This window comes from Chenopodium quinoa, unplaced genomic scaffold, assembly GCF_001683475.1.
Source record: "Chenopodium quinoa cultivar QQ74 unplaced genomic scaffold, ASM168347v1, whole genome shotgun sequence".
Taxonomy (NCBI): Eukaryota; Viridiplantae; Streptophyta; class Magnoliopsida; order Caryophyllales; family Amaranthaceae; genus Chenopodium; species Chenopodium quinoa.
Genome location: NW_018742204.1, coordinates 8442249 through 8466126, shown reverse-complemented (window position 1 = coordinate 8466126; position 23878 = coordinate 8442249). Strand labels below are relative to the sequence as shown.

The 23878-nt window shown below is 34.7% G+C and overlaps 1 protein-coding gene across 1 annotated transcript; it reads right to left on the bottom strand.

Annotated features, from left to right (window-relative positions):
* Positions 1 to 409: 409 nt before the first annotated feature.
* On the bottom strand, positions 410 to 22830 carry LOC110711574 (cullin-4-like). The gene is made up of 17 exons (XM_021890012.1): positions 22377 to 22830; positions 16787 to 16902; positions 16351 to 16697; positions 14575 to 14755; positions 14265 to 14387; positions 13887 to 14174; positions 13582 to 13707; positions 13364 to 13465; positions 13238 to 13291; positions 5482 to 5588; positions 5311 to 5371; positions 5101 to 5232; positions 4854 to 4991; positions 4681 to 4761; positions 1599 to 1679; positions 1406 to 1486; positions 410 to 942 (listed from the first exon to the last, which is right to left on the bottom strand). Exons 1-17 carry the CDS (start codon positions 22636 to 22638, stop codon positions 829 to 831), a joined length of 2394 nt encoding a protein of 797 aa, XP_021745704.1. The 5' UTR covers positions 22639 to 22830; the 3' UTR covers positions 410 to 828.
* Between the last annotated feature and the right edge of the window lie 1048 nt (positions 22831 to 23878).

Genomic DNA, 23878 nt, shown 5'->3' with positions numbered 1-23878 from the left:
TTTCCTATTATTAAGTTGTTAAAAAAAAATTAATAAATGAAATAAAAACTAGGTTACTTAAGTATGATCAAAGATATTGATAATGGCAAGCATAAAAGTCCTATTGAATGATTTTGATTACAAAATTCTCAAGCATACTACGACGTTCTTTTCACATTTAAAAAAGTCTTAGCTATTGTCCAAAATTATTCTCCTCAAATAGAAGACTCATTTCTCTTTCACCCACCAACTTTTTTTAATTCACTCTTCATCAACTTCTCTTTAAGCCCACTATATTTCCTCTCAAATCACTTAATTTTTTCTACTCAATTTGTATCAACAATAGCCTACCATAATCATTCTATGATTTTTCCAAATAGAAGTGTTGATTTTATTCAGTGACGAAGGTAGTAAATGACATACAGCTTTATAAATGTAAATACTCGTATATATTCGTACCAATTGAAATAACGTTGTTTTGATCAGAGAACAAATTAACCAACACCAACACTTACACCTCCAGGATTACATAAGAGAGGGGGATGGATATAGGTCGGAGACACACTACAAATGGTTGAGGCAATACACGGCAAGTGTGGAGATTTGAGTGACCAAAGGCTATTCAGTACTGATTACCAAATCCCTGATATTTTACAACATATTGCAACTGGTTTCGAGAATTTTTTTTTTAAATGCAAAATTATCAAGAAATGGGGAAAAAAAATATTACATCTACATTGTTGGGAAAAAAAAAGGGTGCAAATTACTGTACATTATCAAACAAACCTTCAGCTGACAGTAGCAGGTTTTCCGTGTGTCATCTAGAAGGTTCGACTCAAAATGATCTGTTTACGCTAAGTAATTATATATTTGAGGATTATTCTTGTCTCTCTCCAAGTATTCTCTGTCTATAAGGCTCTCAATCCTTTTCTTCAGATCAGCTGGTTTAATGGGAAACTTGAGCTGTTTCATCAAATAAAACAAAGTAAATTCAAACAGCATATATAAAGAAATGCAAAAATCAAGTAACATGTCCAATGCGTTTAGAACGTTTAGCTACACATAAGCATTTCAAGCATCAAAGACAAATAGACACATTGTGCTTGATGCAACTAAACAATAAGCAGCATTTCAAGCATCAAAGACACATTGTGCTTAATGCAACTAAACGATAAGCAACACAGAAGGTACACCTTCCATCCTGAAATACTGCATCATTTTCCTTTATAAAACCATCACAAATTATTTGCAACACTTTGAAAAGGATGTAATATTCAACACCATTTACAGCCAGTAACAGAAATTCAGTTCCCAATCCAGTAATAAAATGCATACATGGGACTGAATATGACAGAACTACAAACGTATACGAACTCCTGTACCCAGCTACTCCCTAGCCCACCCGAATATCAAGTAATAAATTTACCTGTTGGAATAGTTCAGTTATCAGAAGAGTATGACTAAGCACCTTCCTCGTCTTCATAATACGAACTATAGCAGCATCAACCTTTGATTTACGAAAATGTAAAACACTGATTAGCTACCTAAATTAAAAAAATCATACCCTGGAGCAAACTTGCAAGCATTACAAAATGAGGGGCATCGAATACTAGGCAAACCTGATATTGACGATCTTGAAATACTCTCTCAGTGGTGCTCGTGTTCTCCTCCACTGTTTCCTTCATCTGGATTGCATTGACCTGCATCATTCAAACATTCATGATTAATTATTGTCAGATAAGCAATCCATGGCACATGACAAGAAGATGAAGCTCAGGTCTCGGCACAAAAGAGGAAAAGGGTACTTAGATTTCAGGCAATTGCTCCCTGCACCGTTTAATAAAATTTTATCAGATTAAGCAGCATATTTTGAAGGAAAATTTGAAATAGACGGTCTCAAATATGGCTGGTCTACCATAAACAGTCGCAAATACAACTGAGTATTATTTAGTTGGGCCAAACTTTAACTGCATTTGACATTATTGGACCAGTCAGCTTGTTTACAAACTACAGTAGGTATTTGTGCTCCGGAATATGGTCATCTTTTTGGTTGACTTACTTCATTTTTTTCTTTTTCACTCGTGGTGATCATCACCCACACCACCATTGTTGTTACCTTCAACAATCTAGCCCGATGCTTACTGCCATCTCCACCTCTTTGGCATGGTGGTGATGTCAATAATTCATATTTCAATATCACACATTTACACATTTGTCTCTCTAATGAGGATCTACATTTGAACATTTGATTATTTATCATGACAACATCTTTGCAAAAATTGACAAAAAGGTTAAAAGCATCAGAGTTTTTGTAACAATCAACACGAAGGAAATTTTATGATTGGGTTGTTCAATTTCCATGTAGTCAAATTTCATGTGGATACCCAGTGATCAAAAGCACATGCTTTGATCTGTTTGCACTAAAGAAAAAAGAAAAGTAATAAAATAATCAATGTGGAAAGTGGCACTCTCAAGATCAAACAGATAGGGTATTTCTACACGCATCAAGGAATAGCTGAAGGTTACATTATATAAACCACTAATAGCTAAAAAATAAATAAAACCAACCCCTAAGTAATAGCCAGGTAACTGCATTAAAATATGTTTTAGAAATTATTTTTAACAAATACCACCCTCAAGCGGGAGCACTTATACATATAGCCACTTCAGCAGAATCTTCATTCAAATATCCACCCTCAAATTTGGTTCCATGTATGATTTCCCAAGATTTAATTAGCATACTTATGAAAAGAATCTCCCAAATCTTATTCGAGGGAAGCTGTGTTGTAGATGATGCTATGTAATTCCTTTTTACCACACTCTGCAGCATATTAGCCCAAATTCTTTAAATAATAGCCAAGCCATCAAAGGTGCTCCTCAAAAAACTTTCAAAGTCTTAAAAACAAACAAAGAGGTGACGACTACAAGAGAATGATGTCCAACATCAACTAAGTACAACAAATCAACATTTAAAATGAATCTATCTCTTTCTTACTCACCCATCCTCACATTAGTTCCTTAAAGATGCCATTGTAACCATCACCTAGTTGTCTCAATAGCACAGCAAATTACTCTGCAAAAATGCACTTCTAGCACTAATTCACCAAAAAGCCTAGGAGACTGGATAGTAGGAACAACTGAATGACAGTAGGAACAACTGAATGACAGTAGGAACAACTAAATGACCTAGAGTTAATTCAGCTAAGAAAGATTTGGGAGGCCCACCTTACTGCAACTACTACTTTAATAGAGTTAACAAAAACATTATTACTACAAAATACATAAAATGGATATAATAGTAACAAAGCCATTCTACCATAGCATGTAGAAGAAAAGCATTACAGATGAAAACTTCTCAAAGAATACATGATAGAACAACCATACACCCGTTCTTCTATGAGTAGCCCCTTTACTCAGAATTATCTTTGTCCATGACAAGACAACTCTAACGCCAAGTCTGCCAACCAATTTGGACAAGCCCCTTATGTTCAAATCTGCGATTGACTATCCGAGTCCTTGATAACAATTTCAATCAACAAGATTCACAATTTACCCATTTGGAAGATGAACAAAGACATAAAATTGATAACATGAAAAAGGATCTTCAACACTAGGGCCTACACCCCTTGCCTGAACCAGTGTACAATTCTAAGATATAGGCATAACATATTAACATACAGTCTAAAACTGCACAGTAAACACCCAATAAAACAGCCAAATTGAAAATTTTGAAATCCTTCCTATCTTACCATGTCATATTTGTTACCGGGAAGTGGTTCGCCTATCTTACCATGTCTTATTTTGTCATGATTTTAATCCAAAATTAAGGTTAAAAGTGTCCTAATCATGTATGAGGGATCTTAATCGCGCACTTGAGGTAAAATGAGGAGTGCAAATGATAATATTGTTTCCCTACTTTTTGAAAAGTTTGAGATAACTCTTATGAATAGTGTTTGAACAATTAAAACCTTTAAAATGTTTATTTACTTATTTGCCCTCATTTATGTTGATTATCTCTTTTTTTTTAATAGTGTGCAGATATTTATACCCCTAAAAATATTTGTTTATATATTTTCCCACATCAATGCTACCAACCTATGACATAAGGACAAACTGAAAGTGCTCCTGGACATGGCTAATTATGACGCGCGCATCGCACGCGTTAGCCGCCCTAGTTATATAAAAGGAAAATGGTAGTGTATGTAGGATGTTAGTTTCCTAGTAGTTTAGCATTAGCAGCTAAACCATGTACCCCCCCTCTCCACTGACACACACAATCTGTCTTCCCTTCCCATTCTTCTAAGAAACCACTATAATGCAAAAAACTCTCTAACTCTCCAAAGCAATAACAAAAATCAAAGTCCAAACTACATGGTGCAATCTTTGGAACATAATTGCAATTTTGCAGCACAATCAACCTCTCTTCCCACAATTGCTCATCTTCCCCTCCCAATATTTCCATGAACCACTACAATGCAAAAATCTCTCAACATCTACAAACTCAGATAAGACTGAGAAAATGCAAAGTCCAAACTAATACAAGCTACACATTAGCAAGCATGATGCTTTGTTGCAAGACAGGTACATTATTAAGAAAATAATCTGATGTAATAAATGACAGAATTAATTCGATGATTATCTTCTTCACTGTGTATTATATGTAGTTCATGTATAAACTCATTATTATAAGATCTCGGGTACCTTTATACGATAGAGCGGGGCAGCAAATGTGTCATTGAACACAAAAGAGTCATCATCCTCCACTTCTCTGCCTTTAGGAACCTGCATTTTTAAATTTATAACAAGTGTTTGATACAATATCTCAAACATAATATCCAAAGAAAGTTTTGAATAAACTAATTGCTGGTCAGTACCTTCTGAAGGACACGAACTTTGCCACATGCAAGGGACTGGAGAGTTCTCCGCAGCTCTTTATCCTCAATTCCAGTGGCATCCTTCATATCTTGGAAGCTCAGACTCTCAGCATCGTTAAATAGCATCAAAACTACGGCCTAGGTATTACAATACATAAGTTAAAGAGTTAAAACAAAATAAAAGGGCTTCTATAAACAAAAAATAAAGTCAATAAACAAACAGCAAAAGTAATTGGAGGAGACCAACCTGAAACAGAGAAACTGCAAGCTCCTTTTTACCTTTTGGGAAGTCTGCTTTCAGGACACAGTGACCCAGAGAATTTTGCCACATTAGCCGTCTACCACTGTGTTTGCTAAGGTAAAACTCTTTAAATATGTCCTGCACATCAAACCAGAATCAAAACACTTGTATGGCAGTACATTTATAAATCCTCTGGCTTCACAACTTGTATCTTACCTGGTATACATTTAACTCATGTGGGAGCCTGACATCCATCGGGGGGTACGTTGGCCAATAACTGCAGCAAAACAACAAGAAGATTTACCAGTGGACCAAGCAAGGAAGCCTACTAAACAAAATCTCTTCAATCCTTTTGGATTCGAAAACCAGACTAGAATAACAACCTACCCTGTGGTTAAGACATGTACGCTCATCTCAATTCCTGATGGAAGTTTTGTCCTTGCTTGGGATGATTGTTTAAAAGACTCATTAATTTCCTTCGATAATTCAATGTCCTGCAAAAATACAAGAGAGAATAAACAAACTATACATTCACATATATATTAAGAAGCATACGGTCATTTAACACTAGAACTCAACAATAGGATATTCAAGTATTTTCACAAGCGTATATTATTGGATTAAACTGCCATATCTAACTTTACTTGACATGAAGTCTACGAATCAGGAAGCATAATGTGCATCAAATCGACAAATCTGTCGATGTTAAAAACCAAGTCTCTACAATAACATTTTAGAATTTAATGCCGTACAGCAATTAGATACTCCACTGAAAGAGGAACGGAAGAAGATACAATCTTTCACTAGATACACAGTCCTGTGCTGCACAAAGAGGTACTTGTAACCTAATCTGTATAGCAGATTGAGAGCAATGAGACAGGTCAATAATAATTAGACCTTTTTTCCTGCCAATATATAATGTAAATGGGGTAGTTGGGTCATACAAATTCAGTACTATTCCATAACAAACTGAAGCTAAGTTTTGAGCTTCCCCCAAATGCCCCCAATACGAGGGTAATGAATACTTGTAGAAGGAGGCTGAAGTAATCTTAAAATTACCTAGAACCATGATCCTTCCTCTGTAAAGTAAACAGCCCTCTTAAACCACAAAGCCCTACTGTTTTCTGATATCCCGACTTAAGATCAAGCATAGAGAAATTCAAGACCCGTAGAGTTAATCTAGAAGCTTATCAATCTTTACAAACATTGTCTATCTGTTTAAGGCCTCTGTAATCCACACATAGCCTCCATAACACATACTTCTTTATTAAAGAGAATCAGGCTAAAAAAATGGCCTACAATAAGGCCTTATTATTCCAGCTGATATCATTAAATCTCATCGGGATTGGAGGTTAGATAAAGCGCATGCTTACAAGATCATTTCCCCTTTATTATTTTTTTATTTTTTCAACGTTTTAGGGTGATTGAATGTTCTTTTTCCCTAATTGGTGGGCATACAAAAGATCTTAAATAATTGTTGCAAGGTGGTATGCAAAAATGGTGGCACCGTCCACTCGTGTCTTCCTACTAATGTTGTGCTACCTTTAATTGATTCTAACTCAATCTTAATCTCTCCTTTCTCTTTGAATAGTCCTCAACATGGCTTATAATGAAATCTCCATTTTTCTCTACATTAGGTCTCCAAGAAAGTTTATGAAAATCCCTCTAGCCTGAAATTAATTTCAAAGCCGGAAGCTTCCAGTTGCTGAGTATTGGACAGCCAATTTTACTCTCAATATCAAATATAAGTTACCTAGCATAAGGGGTTGAAATTTGAAACAAATTGTAACTCCTAAAGGTAGAATTGCACCCCCTTAATTAACCTTCCTTTGAGCTAAGACACACCGACATAATTTCATAGGTGAACCACCGTATCAAGGCTTATGAAATAGTGGGTTGCACCAAGATCCACCATGACTACCACTTCTTCCTCCCTAATATTAATCACCATTACAGAGTTGTAAAAATTATTCCCACCACCAATTTTAGAGAGATTTAAGAGAGCCTTAAATAGGACGATGGAATGTTACTCATCGTCTATGGGTCCGACTACCGCTTCACCCTCCTCTTCATCATCTTTGCCGAGTAGCACACAGCTATATGACCCACCAACCACCACTCATCAGACCAAAAACAAAGGTTTTTCTCCCTTCTATGCTATAGATCGTAATTGTCAGTCTCTTTACTTCAATGGTAGGTTTGGAGAAAGCTCATTGTGTGTTGTTGTTTAGGGCTAAACTATCGAGCCAAGATAATTGATTAAGTGGTTTTGGGTTATAAAGGTAGTTTGTTAAGATTGTATACGTAACAAGGGGTGGAGTACGTTCTCAATGAGACCCCAAAATTGCCTGGTAGATCCGGCCCCTTTTCCTCTTTGACAAAAAAGCCATGGCTCAATGGCTGAATTCAGTCACCTATATCTCCTTCATTAGACCTTTGAGGAAGGTTCAAGGCAATTAATTTGGATTCAGATAGCTCAAAGTCTGAATGAAACCTATCAATTAAAGGCATGTCAATGCCGCCATCTTTACGCTCACTTCCAATATTTTGACACAATTATGTCATCATCTTGTAAATTAAATTCGCGCTGCAATACCTGTGCTACCTTCACTATGGTCGCGATGTTGCCGACAACAGTGGCGAGGCATCTATCCAGCCTCATTGTCAAGCTTGCCACAATCTATTCCAACACACAAGGTTGGACTTTGGAGAGTCTAATGTACTCTTGGTGATTCTTGCTCCACCAACTCTACTCTTTGAGGAACATAGCTTGGTGCCATTTTTTTAAAATCACATGTAGCTATCAGGTAACCCAAAATAATGTTGCTCTAATAGATGGGGACTTTGACGTGAATTTGAGATTGAAAAGAAATTAAGATGAAATTAAGAAAATAGAGAAGGCAAGAGAAACAGGGAAGCAGCGGCTATATTATAGGAGTGATTATATCATCAATAAAACAAAAATGAAAGAGAACCTATTACTTTTTGGATTCCCTTCTCAATCCTTCTATTCATACAAAGTCTGACACCTTTCCAAAATTCCCCAAATTCCACGCCTAATTTCTGCCCATAGCAAGGCCTAAAGGAATTCTTATATCAAGGTAGCTTCCCATTTTTTTCCTTATCCAGTTGCCTAGCATATACTTAGGCCTACATATATTGAAATCAAAACTATGCAAATAGCAAAAATACATTTTATTGATAATGTACTGCAGACGAGTAAATAAAAAATAGTTAAAGTAAAGGACTAAGGGCATGTTCACATTTACTTAATTTCAGTTCAATTCAGCTCCAATCAGTTCAGTTCAGTTCAGCTCCTAATTTACCTCTCATAAAATATTCATTTCAGCTCAGTTCAGTTCAGTTCAGCTCAATCAGTTCATTTCAGTTTAGTTCAGCTTCAATCAGTTCAGTTCAGTTCACATTAACAGGCCCTAATTGTTACTTAATTACCAGCTAAACTGGACTAGATCAGAAGCCCAAATTTATTATTATTATTACCACCATTTAAGCATAATTCTCACAAAAGACAGACGAGAGGAAAGAGCATGGTATTCGCGACAACTCTACAGCTGCAACAGGGCATTTACAGTCAAGCATGATAAAAGGTAGCCAGCAGGTGATAATTTAGGGTGGCTTCACAACAATTCAAAGGACACCTATTATACAAAGAAAAGTTTTTTTCTTTTTTTTTTCATCCTAGATTTCCTTGTTGCAAATATTGTTTATTGTCTAGAAAATTATATGTTTAAAATTGCTTGAATACATCAAATACATTATTGAGGGGATTTTATAGCCAAGGTATCGACATGTTAGGTTACAAAGATGTAACTGAGAGGAGAGGAAAGGAAAGGGGGGAACATATGATGAAAAAACAAAAAAAAGAAAAGGAAAAGAAACGAAAAGGGAAGAATTACCTAATTCCTCATAGCCTCAGAAGTTCAGATATCATTTATTAAGGTAAAATATTGCAAGCCACAATAAAAACAGACCACAAACATGTTAAAATTGTCTGAAATTGTTTTTTTCACCCTAACTGAGATAGAGTTACTCTTCAACCCCAAGATAGCCTTTATTTTCACAAACAAAGCAACAATTTTTGAAAATCTAATTCACTATCCAAAACCATTTGCTATTGATGCAATCTATGTCACTCGACTCTTCATTTCACACAAAGTATCCCGGGCAGTCCTACATATCTTTGGGCTAAAAAATCACCAAAATATTTCACAAAATAGCCGAGTTGACACTTGGACACGTTCCCAAGGACAAGACATAGTATGTAATGCATTGAGCATGGAATTTATTGACTATCTTTTACATTCCTTCAAGTCTCCATCTGTGTCCTACCAGAAGCAGGTTATTGGCATGTCCCCCCTCAACCTCTACTAAAAACAGAGAATCCAGATGAGTGTCAGTCAAAGTTAGACCTTTACTCACTTCCCAAACACTTTCCAGCAAACATAATTGGATTTTGGAAACAATGGAAGAGACAAAATATTACTTTAACTACATCTCTTGCAATAGCCTCAACACTTAACACTTACAGACCTACAATATACAGCCTTTATTCCCTGTAATAACAAACTTAGCCTACCCCTAAAGTTACACAAAATCTACTGAATAAGAGTATTTTGCTTCAAGATTTGAAGATTTTCCCCTTTCATTATTTTCCACAGAATCCTCAAGGCCTACAGTTGCTAGGACTTCAAGAACATAGCCGTTGGTCAAAGGCTCATCTGTTAGAAAACCTCACCTTAATGCAGGCAGGCTTTTTGAATCAAGAGGTTGAGGATATAAGGGATTTCATAACAAAGGTTTCCACCATAGAGAAAAATGTCAAAACATAAAAAGGCCAATCATCTCCACATTAGCCTGGATGTACATTCTAAGACTGTACTGTCTCATACCATTTACACTAGCTCACAAATACTCTACAAACTAGGCAACCTAATGAATCTTGAACCGCAACATATTGGACAAAAATTTTGAACCATAACATTGACATTAGTAGAGTAACATGGGTATATAGTAATATATAATAAATAAAGCATTCTATGTGTGATTGCCTGATTGGTGTCCAAGTTAATTTCAGGGTGCACAATGAAATTACATGCATGCATTTTTTTTGTATTGACGTATAAATTGTTCTCTTGCCATTCTCTATGATCAACTCTTTTGCATTTCTTTTCCTTATCTTAAGCATACCTTCTCTTGCCTTCCTAGTCCCCCCACCCTTCTCCCCCTAAGATTTTCCCTACATCCCTCTTTTCCATCTTTCTCAACAGCATTTAGCCCTTCATCTCCTCTTAAAAAAGAAAATGATCGAATGAGGTAAAAACCTGCCAAAAAACCTGTCAAGCTAGCGGAAAGAGTATCATTGCCCAATTAATTAACAAACGGTTGTTTCCTCAGCCATTTTAGAAAACAACAAGTTAATGTACAGTGTGCTGGTTGGAAATCATCAGAAGAAAGGGGAAAGAAAGAGAAGGGAGGGAGGTGAGGGGAGAAGAGGGGAAGGGAGGACTGGACTAGAATCTTCTTCCTAAATCCTTTCAATGATGGAAGGAATTAGTTTATAACAAAGGGAAAGAAAACAAATACCTCTCCAATCCCTTTCCTCTCCCCATTCCATATCCAATAAGTCAAAGTAAATTTCTTTGACTCTAAACTCTCCCTTTTGCTCCAAATTGCATCTTTACGGTGAATGATATCTCAATTTTGCATTAACTGTTAATTCTTAAACTTTTAATAAATTTAAAATTTTCCATTTTATATTATCCTTCCCCTGTCTCCTGCCATATGTACACTCAAATCATTAACGTATATGATAATCATTTACCCCATACATATTAATTGCACTCGCTACAAATGGCTCCAAATGAAACCCACCCTAAGTTGAATTAATATGAATAAATTATTTGATGTTTATTCAGCCCATCAATCTAAAATCTCAACACCAGTTTTTATAGATTACAATCGCCTAATAATGCAAGGAATTGGTAAATAAAAAAGTTAAATAAATAACAGAAACAGATACCTCAATTTTCCATTCCTTATCAAATAAGTTAAAATAAATCCTTTCACCTCTCAACACTTGTTTTTCCTCGAAATTCCATCATTCAAACACACCACTAGAGCTAAATTCTTAAAACTGATTTGCAATGGAGGCTAATTCTTAAACTTTTAATGAATCCAACAATTTCTATCTTACATCATTACTTCCCCACTCATCTATTTAATAACTAGAGCATAACCGTGCTTTATGTTATTCATGAAAGAAAACAACAAAAAGTAAAATGTTACTCCCTCCGTCCCATTATTACATGCCTATATTCCTTTTTAGGGTGACCAAAATTAAGTGCCTATTTCTATTTATAGGTTGTACTTTTTTACAATATTATTCTCTTATTGATTTGTCACCCCTTTTCTTTTTCTTTTTTGTACTTTAACATCAATTCCCAATACTTTCTCTCTCCTAGTTCTCAACAACTTTTTCTTTCTCTATCTCTCTCTAACCCCACATGCATATTTATACTCTCAATTATTAGTTTTAAGGAATCTTTAACTTTCTTAATACCCGTGCAAAATGAGAAATAGGCATGTAATAAAGGGACGGAGGGAGGAGTAGTTATTGGAGTCCCTTGAAACAAAAATGTAGGAAAACAGTGGGATTGGTAGTTTCTTTTTATAAAAAAATATAAATAAAAATAAAATAAAAAATCAAATGCATAAGATTAGAGTATTGGGGTTTTCGAGTGTTGTAGTAAAAAGTTAGGAAGAAAAAACTCTTAAATTTAAAAATAGATAGGCCATATGTACCTCAAATCATAATATGGACACAACATGCATATGAAAATCATTTAGCCCCTGTTTATTATCTGTGTCCCCTAGAAATAGCTTCCACAGGAGATCCGACCTAAGTTGAACTAACACGGTAAATCATTTACAATAGATGTTCATTTACACACCATTTTAAAATCTTATATACCCATTCTTATACATCACAATCACCAAAATTCAGAGTCTAATTGTATCATAAAACTCTACTCCTGGTTCATGTCATAAATAACAATTGAAATTACCAAACCCATCCATTTCCACCATTGAAGATGATTTAAAACATCTTTCAAATAGAAGGCTCTAAAATACTAAGCTAACATGGGTTAGCAAATCATCTTCATTACACTATACCAAGCACAATGCTAAAAGTTAAATTTAGATTAAAAGCATGATTACCTAAAATGAATACTTAAGCTTCATAAGCACATGAATTGCATCTTTAGGCCTCTCATTTAGCAAATTACAGTCTCTAAACAATTGCCTGATATCAACTTTTCACAATCAGCTGGCAGATTTATAGTTTTTTTAGGATTACAAATTGTTTTCACACAGAAGACCACCGAAGAAATAAAACCTCTTTCCCTTGGTCAATACATCAACACGCAACCTCCCCCCCCCCCCTCCCCCTTCACCTAAGTGATCCAGTCAAGTACTTGGACCCTATGTCAACCAATAGACCAGCTTCTCAACATACCATGTCGCTAAGAGACCAGCTTCTCAACATGCCCAATCTCAATGAAGAGCAATCCTTATAGTTAACCTCTGATTTATGGGGCAAGTATGTAACAAACCACATGAACCTTTTTTTCACATGATGTAAACAGCCAAAAGACACTGAAATTAATATATTTCACTTTTGATAAAAATACAAACTAAAGAGGAAAATAAAAAGATAAGCTAGACAGAAGGCCGAGCAGCTTTGGTAAATTATGGTTTTGTACTGGTTTGAAATTGAGAAACATTAAACCTAAAGTCCCTTAACGCACACTCAGACTCTCGAGTTCATTTCTTATTCAACTTTGGTAAATAATCCCACTTGATAAGATAATATGCAAGTAATTCATCATAGTTTTAATTACTTTTAATATTTTAATTTGGACAAGAAAAGGCTTTTTTTTCCTTTGAAAAACCAAAGGTATCAGATACAAGTAAATCAGAAGAGGACAAACAGTAATCTCAGCAGTACAAATCAAAAAAAAAAAATTGCATCCAAATAATGTTGTATGTCACGTAATCACATTTTAAACAATTGAATTTGTAATTGCTTGTAAAATAACAATTTCCAAGATAAGAACCATACCTTGAACATTCCTTCAAGTTTATTTGTAAATTGACTACCGCACTCAGTTTTGAGCTGCAATGCCAAAAAAATGATCAGAGAGAATAATTGAACTTCAAACAATCAGAATTATATCAATAAAGTCACCTTTGAGATCATAGACTTTTCAGCATCAATTGAAGCACTCTTTCCTAACAAAAGCCTCTTCGCAAGATCCTTTTTGTAAAATGCTTCAAATACATCCTTACCCTAGAATTAACAGAGGAAATGAGATATTGGCCCAAATATTTAGACTGAATTAATATGCAGATCACTTGCAACAGAAAGAGAACCTTCAATATTCCACTTAACATAAACAAACTTACCTGTATAAAACGGAATAAGACCAAAACTTTATCAAGGGTTCCCTCCAATTCCTCTTCAGATGTTCCTTTATTGCCCGCTCGAAGCTTCTCATCCAGAAACTTCGCAATCAGCTCCGCAGGACGGTTCTATTAAATCGAGTATAAAGTTAGAATTGATGATGCATGAATATAGCGAATTTAAGCAAAGTATGTAGAGAACAAATGAAATAAATATATAATACACACGCATGTCCCACATTCATTTTGTATTAGCTAACTTGACTTCAAGTTGGTAACTAGAAAATAGATGCTTTTAAAATGCCTACCTGACGTAGATTAATTAGGTACTCAAACGAATCTTTGATAGTATTTCCAAATGATTCATTCTTTGAGAAACTTTCTTCCCATATTTTATCAAGTGCTGCCTTGAACTCCAAGAGGCAAGAAACCATGTCTTTATCTTTCTCTTCATCCATTACTGTAGCCTGACCAGCTTTGCGGATGTATGAACTTAGTGCCTGTCTCAGAGACTCAAGGGCGTCGACCCTGGAAAATAAACTGTACATTCTATGCAGATCATCAACACGACTTCCATCCATCAGCATCATGAAGCCCTGCTCAATATATTAACACTTCAGTAATAATACAGCAAAATACAGGAAATGAAAGTGCAGAGATGCCACGAGTATTGCAAAAAGTCATACCTTATCAAGTATTGCAGATATATGACGCTCAAGAAGCTGCTTTTCAGCCGTTGAGATGAGTGGTTTTCTAGTACTTGCATCCAAGTAAAGTAGACATCTTTCTTGTTCTTCATGTAATCTTATCTGCAAAGAAGCATCAGCATCAGATTTTGACCACAGAAAGGTTGCTGTATAAGAATAGCCATATCATATGCCACCCCCTAAATGATAATAACAGCAGTACAAAAACACAGTTCCAGTATCATAATAATGAATAATGCAAGGAAAAAAATGCTTTAAACTAGAGGGGATACTAAAAGCAAACACATACTTCGACATGCTTCAAATAATCTGGAACATCCGACTGCTGCATGTATTTTGAACCTTCAGCAGCATAAAATTCCTCTGTGCAAGCAAGGAATGGTTTTTCAAAGCTCTCTTGGTAAATTCCAAGAGCAGTAAACATTTTCAAAAGATGGTTCAGAAGAGTCCTATCAACAGCTTCACCTAATCTGGGAAACAGTGACAAAATGAAAAAATAAACACCTTACAATGGCAGGAACTCCGTACACAATTTTGTTATAATAGCACCTAACATTAAAGCAAATGTATATAAGGTCCAATGATTTACAAATTACTCAAGAACAAACATTTTTTATTACAGAAAGATGAAAAAAAAAAAAAAAGAAGCATAAATATAAACCATAACAGATGTGAAAACAGCATTTTAGTCCCTCTTCTTTTCCTAATTTCCTTTGAAACAGCAAAATAAGAAGAAAAAAAATGGTTAACAGAAAAGAAAAGAAAGAAAAAACCTTTTCAGGTAAAATCATAAGAAAGAAGCACAAATATAATACTACATAATAAGTGCACTACAAGCACTTAGTCCCTCTTCTTTTCCTCTGAAACAGCAAGTGTCATGGACCCAAGTAGCCCAGTATGTAATTTGGGTCAGCCACCTCATTTGGGTGAACTACTGAGCCACCACTAAGGGTCTATGCTCAAAGGCAGAACAAAATCAAGGGGACAGGAGTACAAGCAACAGAACAGCCAAATAAGCAAAAAGAGGAACAGAACAAAAGTCATCAATGAAGCACTAAGGGGAGGGAAAAAAGACTGATTCTCTGACCATGTGATACTTTTGGCAATAGAGGACAAATGTAATCAAAGAGTAGGTTTAACCCTTGTAATAGAGCTTGAGTATAAAAAAGCAGGAGTAGTAGAATAGCAATTGTCCAGAAATTGAGATAAAACACTTGTTGAGAGTTGTAGCCTAAAGCTACTAATTGAGAGTGATACCTAAAGCTATTAATCCTTGTAAGCAATTTCGCATTATTGATAAATTAACCAAGCTTCCTACTCTAAATTCTTGCATAATAATTACTATTAATTGATACTTGCCGGAGCTAGTCTATAACAGCAAGATAAAATTAATATGAATTGACCTTGCCAAAAAACAGAAAGCGATATGAAGATAATTTGCCATTATTAATCAATTAACCAAGTTTCCTACTATAAATTCTTGCATAATTATGGTTAATTAATACTAGCCGGAGGCAGTCTATAACAGCAAGATACGATTAATATGAATTGAACATGCCAAAGAAAGCGATATGAAGATAATTCTATTCCACACACGCACAGACACGCACGCACACACACAAAATACACACACAAAATACACACACACACACACACACACACAAAGTTCCAAAAAGGTTAAAACAAAAGCCTTGCTCTCAACTGTAAAAACTAGTGCAGAAGATAATTCACGAACAAATATCAAATTTTAGCATCAATTACAATTCAAAACAACATGCTAGAATAAACAAAAAGCATAGGCAAAATATATCAACCAGCATCTGTAAGATAAGTTGTCCTCTTAGAGATATATCACATAGACACACAATACTACAATACTACATAACAATAGCATAGGGAAAAAGCAGAGGAGCCAAAATGTCAGTCAACTTAATCTGTATGATGGAAATATTGCGTAAGGGATCAAAGTTGTGATACCGATGTCATTGCATATTTCAGCCATATGTCCATAGAACATAGTTTAGAAATAATGAAAAATACAAAGCAAAGAAACATGCAAATTTACCTTTCCCTCTCAATCATTCTCAAAAGACCAGTAACGGTTTTGTGCTCAACTTCAGGACATGAAGAAAGATGTTTACGAAATAGCTGTAATCCCATGTCCCACAACGACTTCACATTTGGGGTCTGTTTCACATATGTCCTATCAAGATACAAAGCTATGCCACGAATCATCAGCATTTGGTCACAAAGGTCCTGCCAGCATTTCTCAACAAGTGATAGAAAAACTACTAGGTCTGGACTTTGTCCAACCAATGAATGCAGTACCGCAGAAACATGAGCTTCACACTCTTTCTCAATTCTTTGATAAAGACTTCCCCCCATCTTGTGCAGGCAAAGATCATTAACAGCCTAAAAATTTAAGATCACAACTGTGAATAATATTCCAAAAAGGACAAGGCAGTTTGTGTTTTCTACCTGGAAGTTGTGAGTTTATTTACCTGATACAGTTTCTCTAGGTCACACGAATCAGGCTGCTTTAAGAATATAGCATTGATGGCTGACTTCAAGGTTGCCCAAGTATCTTCCTCGAAGTTTGGGGGAAGGGTGGGCTTAGCTGTTTCACAATGAGCAAAGAAGAATAAAGTCAAATAAGCATTTTGAATAGATACACTCTCAGTAAATATTACTTTCCGATTCCATCTGATAAACTCCAATTAGATTAAAAACAGTCAAATGGCAGCATGATGAACTCAGCTTTTTGGCTTCCACATACAATGAACAATATAATCAATACAATTACCCACAGATTTTAAAGGAACACCGTTATCATTTACATAAGCTACAACAGGATAATCAAAGAGTGAATTTCCAAGATATTGCAACATGATGTACTAGAAATAAATCTGATGCGTCGCCATTAAGTCTTACTGAAGTGAGTAAGAAATGTTAAAATGGAGGAAGAGAGACAAAATGGTTGTGAAACAAATGCCCACAACATAAATTGATTCAATCTACCTCTAGCAACGACCTTAATTGAAACAACAAATACTGATAACCAAACAAAACCTATAAAGCCCATTCCTCTTCAGAAAAAAAAAAACATTAAGCACTCACATCTCCTTATATACATTTTTGATCCCTAACCTTCATTCATAATGATGAAAATATTAATATAGAACTGATGGAGAACATTTGTTTCGGGTCTCTTCTTTAGTTTCTTGTTCCTCTTCACAATTGATAAATAAATGTCAGATATTTGTGTAAATTTCATCTGAACATTCTGATACTTCAAACACCTAGTACTGCTGCATTTATCCCAATTCCCAAAGTTCTGATAATATCCTTGATTTTCTGATATAGAATAAATTTGAAAAAATATGGAAGTAGAATCCCTGGATTCATCACTCTTTTTCTCTAACATGACATAGGCAAAATCCTTGATTACAATGTCAGCATCTGCCTCACACAAGGGCCATAAATAGTGTTACTGAAGAGCTATTGTTTTCAAGATTGTTTTTAGGAACTGGAAGATATTTGTTCTATTGATTGTTGCCAAATTACTAATATTAGAAGAAAAAAAAATTAAATAGTTGTGATATTCTTTGGTAGTCCAGTTATAAGTAAATATCCTTCCAGTAAAAAGCTAATTGGTTGAATAGGTTAAGCCATCGTCACCCATAAAAAGATGTTATAGCTAATTATAGCAGATAATTAAATGGCTTTAATACCATTCAAAGTACCATATAATATCAGTATCACCTGAAAGTTTAGTAACTAAAAATTCAGTATTAGAAAATTCCACAAGCTGTGTTTTTGGAGAGCTGATATAAAAAGTTTTCTTTCTAAGAAGAATTTTTCTGGCAGTTGTTTCTTAAGTTTACCAAAACTATCAGAATTAAGAAAGCCTCCTATGTGATTTTAGGATAACATTTGGTGGTTGCTCGGCTGACATAAAGTAATAAAGGGAAGTAAAAGTTCCAGGAGTGGAAGAATGTACTTAATTGGTGGCCAGAGATAGAGAAACTTGCATTCAAATTAGGAAATTTTGTCAAAAACTACCTTTTAAATCATTGTTTTTTCGAAAAAAACATCTTTTTAAAAAATGTTGTAAAAAACCACCTAATTTAAATTTTGTTGTAATTCACCACATGCTGTAGGAAAATGAGCTTCAACTATAAACGATTCAATCGTCATTTGTTCTTGTAGTGGCAAATTACAACAATAATTTTAACTGACGTGGTTTTTACAAAAAAAAAAAAAATTTTAAAGATGGTTTTTCACAAAAACAAGGATTTAAAAGTTGGTTTTTCACAGAATTTCCTTCAAATTATAAAAAGGCTCTCTACTCCACAACTACCTTTCCTGCTTCAATGAAGGCACAATTAAGGATGATCCTTCAACGCAATAGGCATGCCTTGTTGCAAACATCTATACCAAATATTACAATAACCATGGTTGTTACCTTCGATCGAAGGCACTTCCCCATAATTCTTTAGCTTCATGTGTGTTTTGCAATTGATTTGTCATTTTCTTTGAATTATAGGACTTTTCCTATATCCTTAACACCTGTATTTTTAATTTTCATTAAGGGCAGCAATTAAATTTGAATCCAATCCATGGCCGACTCACTGCAAAGGAATTTTCCAATCCAAATTTGAGTTCAAACTGTTTGAAACCAAGACTGAATAGGAATCGGGTTCAGTTCGAAGGCTACAAGTATATGAACCAGGTTAAGCTCATTAAAAGGCCAGCGAATATTTTTGACTTCGCTAATTCTTTAGAGTATTAAAGCCAAAGTAAACCTTAAGCCCATCACTTGTTCTGATTTTGCAGCCAAGAGTCAAAACCCCTCTCTCGCCCCGTTTATTGCATTTGCTCATTAAAAGCCAATCAACTAACATCAGTTTCCAAAAAGCAATCTAAACTTCTCTCCATGTCATTCTTCAAGGATGTATATACTTGACTACATTTCCAGTTTTATCAATTGGGACTAGGTTTAATATGCTAGTAGAAAAAGATAAATAAAAAGGAACGAATCATAAAGTTATTGGATTCAAAAAAAATAAAAAATCGCCATCGTTGGCTCCTATAAGTGTTGATTACCTTTCAGTTTTCCAATTCACAAGGTGTTTATGGCACTTTGTATTGTAAACTAAGTTAAACCCAGTGCAATACACGGTTGTTAAATAGTTATAATGACAATAAATAAATATATATATATATATACTCACCAAGCATTAAAAGTATGAAATATATTTAAAAAATATGACAGAATATAATTATATATATAATAGTTATAATGGGCAATTTTAAATTATAGGAAGTTTACTTTAGAAACAAAACTTCTTTCTATGTAACAATGAATTTTTTTTTTTTTTAGCAAGTAATTTTGGAGGGAAAATTTATAATAACTCGTTGCCAAGTGTCCCTCCTAGTTTCACCTTTACTAGTATGTAATAGATTAGAATTTCTTTTTATTTTAAATGCTTACTTATGAATAGATTTGTTACACTTAATCATAGATAATAGGTATACCTATCCTCTCTCCTCCCTCCTCTCTCCAATGCCCTAGCACTCATTGTTGAGTTTTGAAGGGGCATCCATCGGTTTTAACCGGTAGAAAGCCCAATTCTTGTTTTTTTAAAGTTTTTCTAGGTTTATAATAATGCTTCTTCCTTTTGGGAGGAACTTTTCTCCCTCGAAAGAAAGGGTTTCCGATCTCCTTTGAAAGACAAGAGTTTTTCAACCTCCATCGAAAGACAAAGTTTATCTCCTCTTTTCGGGGGAGAAGTTTCTTAGTTTTAAATCCATAATATTAGATCTAACAGATTGTTGTGAAATTATTTCGTTGGTGAAAAAGTTATCAAGTTTTCGAATACAGACAGGATGAATCAGAAGAAAAACATCATTCTCTAACAAGGCTGTATTTTCCAGCGATATAAGCGGGAGATGTTCCACAGTGCAAGATACGATCGTAGCTTTTATGAAGGAAAATTTTATTTAATTCAATATTTTATATATTTGTTAACGTCGAATCTCTATTGTAGATGTCATATGACTTTTAGTTAACGTAATATTTTTGCTATTCAAAAAAAATAAAAATCATAGATAATAGGTTAATATTATAGTTGGTCCATCAGCACTTATTAATATATTTCAACTTTACCTATAAGTCACTCTACAAATTTCAGGTCTCAACTTCTTGATTGGTTTATTGACCTTTTGAATTGTTGTTTATAACAATTTTCTTTGGGAACCACAAATACTATCAAACAAAAATTTTAGTGGATTTGTAATAGAAAATGAGAAGATCTGAATAGATTGGACTTGAAAATGAGCAATATAGTAACACAGTCTTGGACTCAGGTTTGGAGGCAAACTAAGATTTCTTTTGCTAGTTGGGTTGATTTCAGATGTACCTGTAAAGTCCGATTTGTTGTTACCCACCCATCTTTATTCTTCATCCTTGTTGCAAGGACAGAGAGCTTCTCACATAAGATAAAGAGCTCGTCTAATACAAAGTTCTTCACACCATTTGTTGCGAACTTCAAATATAACCAGGTCAATCTCTAAAAACTGTACCTAAAATCTAGCCTTTGGCGATTACTAAAAATTGTTTCTCAATTCAGCAAACATCTTTTTAGATAATCCCACCCTAACCTATATCCTACCCATAACATGCACCACCAACATTAACTCTATTGCTAATGGAAGTTGGAAGTTACACAGGCAAAAAAAAAATACCACCAAAAACTATGGACACAAGGCACCCAAAATGTTAGATTTACCACTTTAATCAACAAAAAATTCACCCTTGATGAATAGCTTCTACCACTACAATACTAATGGAAACAAGAAATTTGGGCTAAGAACTCTTGACTAGCAATATCCCGAGCAGTCTAGTGCACTATAGTATTCACCAATGTGAGCTACCTTAGGACAACCTAGAGTTTGGGCAGTGGTCAAGTAAGCCATATCACAACCTGAAAGACGAGCACATAGATAATGAAAACAATATTAGACAAGCTAACTGCATTACAATAATAGATAGTCATTACTTAAACACCATTTCCTATGACTTTGAATGCACCAATGCAATGGTTTGGCAGGCTGAAGAGCCTTATACTAAATTCAGTTTCTCCTTTTTTTCAGTGCAGCAAGGACAAGTGCGGAAAGTGACTACAGGTTTAACTAATACAAGGAAAAAGTATTATACTTTGTTAACCCCCTCCCCATGGTTGCATTTTATCAACAATCAACACCTAAAGGTACACTGAAACAAAAATATACAACATGAGTGCCACTAATGGCATGTATACGAAGCTACCCCTGAATCAATCCTTATACCTTCCCCGTAAACCTGAAATTAACAATAAAGCAGCAACACTTCATGAAGATCCCACCATTGACATATCTGCTTAAATTAAGACAAAAATGGCATAAAGAATCCACTCAGTCCATTCCAAGTTCATACCAACAAAATTTACAAATCTAACATCCTAAAGAACAAAAACTTTGATCCCATTCACTTCATAATTATTTACCTTTCATATGTACATAGTACCTCAAGTTGCAAATTAGGAAACTTTGTCTATATGACCATAATTCCAACTACTCATTATCCCAAATAAAATAGCTATAAATTACACACTGCTTAATGCTAATGATGGAAACAACAGCAACCAAAACAACGGACACATTTACCATATCCTCAAACATCATCCAATAACGAATGTTCATAAAAACCTCCATCCAAAAACCGAATCCAACCGCTATCATCCTCGCCGAAAAGCCCTCATCTTCACTAATAACCTTAAACATTTAAACAGCTAAGCTAATGTAAACCTACCGCCATTTCTACCTCAATTCAACAACAAATCGCCATCAATCATTTGCAACACCCCGAAAACAAAAACCTAACATAATCCCTCAATTCAATTCCTCACTCTACCGCTAAAAATCTAACAAAAATCACATCATTCATAACAAAACAATCAAATTTAACTGCAAATTCCAAAAACCCTAACAATTCAAAAGCCCAAATTACCAAAATCAGGTACGAGAAAAAGAAAGAGAAAGAGCAAAAACCTTTAACAAGCTTGATAACAAGCTTCTTAGTAGAGGGATTAGGAGGGGTAGCCTTCTTCCGGGACAAATTCGCGGTAGCCCCAGCAGTGATCGGAGCACGAGAATTCGAAGAAGGAGAAACAGAAGCAGCATCAGACTTGAGATCGTCATCAACAATCATGGAAGCGGGGGTATCGGTATCGTCATCGGCGGCGGAGTTGAAGGAATGGTGGAGGCCATTCTTGGAGTCGAGGGACTGAGAGTAGGACTTGGGCTTCTTCATCGGAGAAGAGAAGGCGGAGGAAGAGAGGTTGTTGGTGTTGGTGTTGGTGTTGGAAGCGGCGGAAGAAGGGCGCTTGGTGTTGGGGGAGACATGAAAATGAGGGAGAATGAAGATGGGTTGGGGGGTGTCTTAGCTGAGGGTCATGGTATTTGGTGTTGGTAAGAAAGAGAGAGGGGGGGGGATGTGAAAGGAAGAGGAGTGACTATGATGTGGAGAGTTTAGAGGGGAAGAGAGTGCTCTAGATTTAGTACTCCCTACTAGTTTAACTCCCGAGCAATACACGATTATTATTAAATCTTGTAAAGAGTTATTATATTGAATTTTATAAAAAATTATACTCATAATACTATTTCAAAAATAAATATAACTTTAAAATCATACCTAGGTATACCAAATTACCAATGTTGATAATAGTAACACTTAGACTTGATTTTATTTTTTTTTTAAAGGGGTCTATGAGGTTATATTTTAAAAAGTAAAGAACTAAGGATAGTATCCGCACATGTGCTTTATTATTGATACGACTTTAAGACTAAGGATAGTATCCGCACATGTACTTTATTATTTATACGACTTTAAGAGTAAAAAATAAAGTGTATATGTGTGTGTTAACAAAATGTTTTTATTTTTTTATTGAATTGAATATTATTGCAAAAGTAACAAAATTAGAAAAAATGAATAAATAAATAAAAAGTTGATAGTATTAACGATAACTAAGATAATATAGAGTAATATTGGTGTGTCTTTTTTTTTTTTTGAACATATATAGAGGCGATAGAGTAGTATTGTTTAATAATATTATCATTCATTTTTTTACAAAAAAAAAAAAAAAAAAAAAAAAAAAAACCTTATATTATTTTTGGAAAAAAAAAACCTGATATTAAATACTACATTTATGTGAAAAATATATTAGTTGGGTTTATGTGGAGAATTATTATTGTTAACAATTTTAATGGGAAAAAAGATGTTTTGGATTATTATAATTTACTTTCCTTAAAAAATCTGAGGGAAAACGGAAAACAAAATGGGCGGGAAAATTACTAATAACATCGTGACAAGTGTCATTTTAGATTTGCTTTTAGTATAGGTTAATTGATACTACAAATTAGGCCAATCAACCATATTGGTATAAAAGTTAACACCCTTATGACAGATTGGTATAAAAGTTATTGTCGGCGACATATTGGTATAAAAATTAACATGTGGCGACATATTGGTATATAAGTCAACAGATTGCGAC

What these genes read in the sequence shown, in the direction of transcription:
- LOC110711574 (XM_021890012.1), bottom strand. Translation starts at nt 22,638, where the DNA reads ATGAAGAAGCCCAAGTCCTACTCTCAGTCCCTCGACTCCAAGAATGGC. An exon ending in ACCTAGAGAAACTGTATCAG is followed by an intron (nt 16,698 to 16,786) that starts GTAAATAAACTC and finishes TTAAATTTTTAG; the next exon opens with GCTGTTAATGATCTTTGCCT. An exon ending in AAGTTCGTGTCCTTCAGAAG is followed by an intron (nt 4,762 to 4,853) that starts GTACTGACCAGC and finishes TTAAAAATGCAG; the next exon opens with GTTCCTAAAGGCAGAGAAGT.